The 4,758-nt window shown below is 45.0% G+C and overlaps 1 protein-coding gene across 1 annotated transcript; it reads right to left on the reverse strand.

Moving 5' to 3' along the window:
• Positions 1–610: 610 nt before the first annotated feature.
• Positions 611–3,438, reverse strand: LOC140408484 (interleukin-8-like). Its single transcript, XM_072495737.1, has 4 exons — positions 3,288–3,438; positions 2,413–2,548; positions 2,197–2,280; positions 611–1,358 (listed from the first exon to the last, which is right to left on the reverse strand). The coding sequence occupies exons 1-4, from the start codon at positions 3,349–3,351 to the stop codon at positions 1,340–1,342; spliced, it is 303 nt and encodes a 100-aa protein (XP_072351838.1). The 5' UTR covers positions 3,352–3,438; the 3' UTR covers positions 611–1,339.
• Positions 3,439–4,758: the final 1,320 nt, after the last annotated feature.

Consider the following 4,758-nt stretch of genomic DNA (forward strand, 5'->3'; position numbering starts at 1 on the left):
CCCATTATTGATGACAATAGGCCTTAAACTCTGTGGTGGCCTCCTTGAGCCTCTCCATCTTTCTCTTCTCTCTTAAGACCCTCCTTCGAGCCCATCTTGGTGACATAACGTTTGGCCATGTGCCCAACTATATCCTTGCGACGCTCCATGTCCATGTTTTGCTGCTGTGAAAACGCCTTGGGACTTTTAAAACTCTATCAAAAGTGTTATAGAATGCGAGTTGTTGTTGTAAAGGCACAGAAGTGGCAGAAGCAGCCCCTGACCAATGTTCCTTTCTGAGCAAAAGTCCCTGCTAGTATTCCGAAAAGGCGGAGGAAATTCATCCTGCTGCATTTTTTAAAAAACCTACCCAGAAGCTGCAAAGTTGATCAGCTCCTCACGTCGGTTTTACACCAGTGAAAGCCACCACCGGGAATGTGAATGAACAATGCAGCAAACCCATGTGTCCTGTCCCCTATAGGTCACCTGTGGACACTTCTTAAAGGTGTCAGTCACAGGTAAAGGTCATCCATACCTGCGGATCAATAATGGTTACAGCTATCTTTTTGTTGCTTGCTGCATTATTCAGGAAACAGGACATTCTGGCAACTTGCAAAGCAAGACAAAACAATTCCAATTTTTAAAATGTTTATTTTAAATAAATAAATCAAGACAAGATCAGTCCCAATCTTTCCATTACATATTAATAATATTATAATAAATTAAAGAGAAAAGCTTCAGGTAAAGGCTGGAATTCTCCAGCCACTGCCATTCACTGTTCCCAGCAACGCACTCCCGCTCGCATAGATCTTTCCAGTGGGAAATCAAATTGACAAGCGGCAGGAGGATAGAATCCCTCCTCCAACGAACGGAATGCCACCGAGAAACACAAGACTGGGGGACCGGGGAATCCTGCCCAAATTCTTATTAGGAAAACAATCACAAATTAATAACCATTTTAATTATTAATGCAACATAACTCTTGGAACCCAGAAGTAAAATCAACCATTTTAAGAGATATCTCAATAATAAAATAGACATAAATAGCAAACACTTTCCTGACAATTTGTCATACTAAACAATACACCATTGAGTAATTACATCCTGTAACACTGCTACATGGCAGCAAGTGTTTAGAATTTGTTTGAATAACAATGAAAAGTAATTATTCCAAAGAGCTGGGACCTAATTACTGAAGGAAATGTTCATGCTTCAGTGTTCCAGATGCTAAAACAGTTGAATAAACAGAAACACTTAAAGCTAAGTTCAACCTCTGGCTGTGACGAGTCTGCACCAAGCCAGGCAGGCAGATGTAAAATCCCAACTTTCTATCAGTGTTTTGAGCTTCTCTTTGGCGAGGTTAATTCATCTTCTTGGAACTATGGGAAATGAGAGAATGAAGAAATTAAGTTTATGCCATACAAGGATATTTTTGAAATACAAAATGCTTTCAAAGTATATTTGGTAGGAAATTAACTGGATATATTTACAGCATTTACTTGAAGCGAAATGAAATACTAAATAATAATATATTTAATAGAATCAGAATGTTAAACATTCAGATTGAAGATCATCCCTAAGGGGTCATGTCATCTACTAACATATTCAACATTGACTGCAGCCTCAGCCCAGCATTGTGTTGACAATCTTGTTCCACCTGGGGACTATAGTTTCATATACTCTGGTATCTCCTTTGGGTGTCCATTCCTGGAGTGTTCTTGAGCAGTTTGACTATGGGGCTATTATTTCCCACCCTGCACCTGCCTTGAGTCCATTTCAAAATCACCCGTGGTAATGGGGGCACTCACTGGATAGTGACGAGGAGCAGGAACCGTCGTGTGGACTGCGTTCCTTCACTAGGTTTGGGTCTATGTAACCAACACTGGGCGCTTTCAGCTCTCAGTTGTCTAACCCAGCACAAACCAACAATCCCTGGCATTCTCCTGGCCAGTGCCCAGTCACAAGGTGTCCTGATTCACTGAGACATTGGGGCCTAGGTTTTCAATTCACCCGTTCCACTCTGAATGATATGATGAGAAAATGAGCAAGAGTATTTTACGGAGGTTTGGTTCGAGTAAATGAAGGGAGGCCTGACTTATACCACACCTGACTGGACAGAATTAGATATTGTGATCTGACAGAAAGTGGGAAACTAAATAAAAGTACAGTGAAAAAAGAAACCGTCCTTCTCCCCACCCTACACAGATTGAAACTTACTGTTTGATCATCCTGTCAATAACTCTCTTCACCCAGCCAGCTTCAGGATGGAGACACACACGATTCGTACTTTTAAAGGTGGCACTGAAAGAAATGAAGAATGACATTTATTATTTGCCATCCACCCTCTTGTAAGAAGCTTGAACTCCTATTTAAAGCTAGAATAATTGCTGTGTTTTTTCAATACAGGAAACTGAAGAGGAATTAAACACTTACATAATTTCGACGTTCCCACAGTGAGGACCACTTGGTATAATTTCGATGTTCTCGATGTGCTTAGGGTGGATGAATTTTGAATGTGTTTTGATACACTGGCAGCGTAGGTTCATTCCTGTGTTTCCAATTGATGCAGCTGTAAATTAAACAAATGGATTGATTTCCACTGGTGTTTCTCAAGTGCCCCACTTTCTCTCCTGGGACTAAACTGCTAGCTATCCTCTATAATAATTTTCCTGACTGTCACCTTTCTGATACCAAGCAGTCCAACAGGAACCTCAGCAAATCAACACCCCAAGCTGAAAGGAGGGCTTGCATTCCTGTTGTAATAATTGGTAGCACTCAAATTAATCGAAGAAAGAACAAAGTTTCAAATTTCCCCTGTGCCAAAGTTCTTTAAGTAACTTCCATCAATTTTCCAATGATTTTGACACTCACTCATTGGACTGAATTTTACCAGCCGCCAGTAGAGGAAACGGAGACAGTAGTGATTGGTGAGCTAGCAGGGAGCTGGGCCCAGCTGACAGGAGGCGCACTGTGAGGCAAATCATCTTTCTGTTCCAGTGAGCCAAGCAACCGATCTGAATAATTATGGTCCCAGCTTGGGACCAGCCGTGCAACTTGATACTTGTGTTCGGAAGCCCATGATAAAATTTATCCCATTCATCCTAATTACATATACTCCCAACTCTCCTGAAGTCTTCTGTCTAAAGAGTCAAACAAACATTGAACAATTGGCATATGTTTCAATAAATACTGATAAGAATTCCTCTTGCTATACAATGTCATCTACAATATGCAGCAGAGCCAGCAGGGAAAAGGAGCCATATAATTATAGATGCTGTATAGACGCTGTGAAACTAGAGATTGCTTACCTTGTATGGATAACACACCCAGTGCCAGGAGGGCAAGAACAACGAGAGTATCTTTGCTGTTCATTGTGCTTTACTTGTTTGGTGATTCTTTTATCTTCTTGCTGCTGCTGCCTGTGACTGAGCTGCTGAGCCTCGCACGCTGTATTTATAGCCAGAAATCTGTGACTCACTCGGTGGAGTTGGCTCATTTTGGAATTTCTCCGGATGTGTGGAATTACAACAAATGTAATCATTGATGAAACAATGTATGGTAGAATTAAACTGGAAATGTGTTCATTTGTTAATTACATCTATCAGAGCACTTCAATTAGAATTCTTACTTTCTTTCCCAAAGCCAGGTGGTCAAAATTAAATCTTAATTCCAACTAAAATGAATGGAAGGTTTTCACAGCACTTTGTAATGGACACAATGACACATTCAATGTAGGTGATATTAAAGTGAAAATTAATTTTAAAATGAACACTGTCCCTGAAGAAAACGAACAAGGCAGAAATACAGCGGGTGAAGTTAGAGGGCGCGATTCTCCACTCCCACGCCGGTTGGGAGAATCGCCTGGGCCGCCAAAATTTCCGGGGACGCCGGTCCGACGCCCTCCCGCGATTCTCCCAAGCGGCGGGAACGGCCCGGTCGAGTTTCGCGGGCCGCAGGCCGGAGAATCGGCGGAGACACCCAAAATGGCGATTCTCTGGCACCCCCGCTATTCTGAGGCCCGGATTGGCCGAGCGGCCAGGCCAAAACGGCGGGTCCCCCCCCCGGCGCCGTCCACACCTGGGGCGAAATTCTCCGGAAACAGCGCGATGTCCGCCGACTGGCGCTCAAAACGGCGCAAATCAATCGGGCTTCGCGCCGCCCCAAAGGTGCAGAATGCTCCGCATCTTTGGGGGCCGAGCCCCAACCTTAAGGGGCTAGGTCGGCGCCGGACGAATTTCCACCCCGCCAGCTGGCGGAAAAGGCCTTTGGTGCCCCGCCAGCTGGCGCGGAAATGACATCTCCAGGCGGCGCATGCGCGGGAGCGTCTGCGGCCGCTGACGGCATTCCCGCGCTTGCGCAGTGGAGAGAGTCTCTTCCGCCTCCGCCATGGTGGAGATCGTGGCGAAGGCGGAAGGGAAAGAGTGCTCCCACGGCACAGGCCTGCCCGCGGATCGGTGGGCCCCGATCGGTCTCTCCTGCTCCCTGCTCTCTCCTGCTCTCATTTCCTGTCTCTCCTACTTCCTCCTCTCTCCCACTTCCTGCTCATTCTTACTTCCTGCTCTATCCTAGTTCCTGTTCTCTTATACTTTCTGTTCTCTCCTACTTCATGCTCTCACATACTCCCTACTCTCTCCTGCTTCCTGCACTTTCCTACATCCTACGCCTTACTACTTCATGCTCTCTCCTACTTCTTGCTCTCCTGCTGTCTCCTACTTCCAGCTCTCTCCTACTCCCTGCTCTATCCTACTCCCTGCTCTCTCCTACTCCTTGCTCTCTCCT

The sequence above is a fragment of the Scyliorhinus torazame genome, chromosome 3 (genome assembly GCF_047496885.1).
Source record: "Scyliorhinus torazame isolate Kashiwa2021f chromosome 3, sScyTor2.1, whole genome shotgun sequence".
Lineage (NCBI taxonomy): Eukaryota > Metazoa > Chordata > Chondrichthyes > Carcharhiniformes > Scyliorhinidae > Scyliorhinus > Scyliorhinus torazame.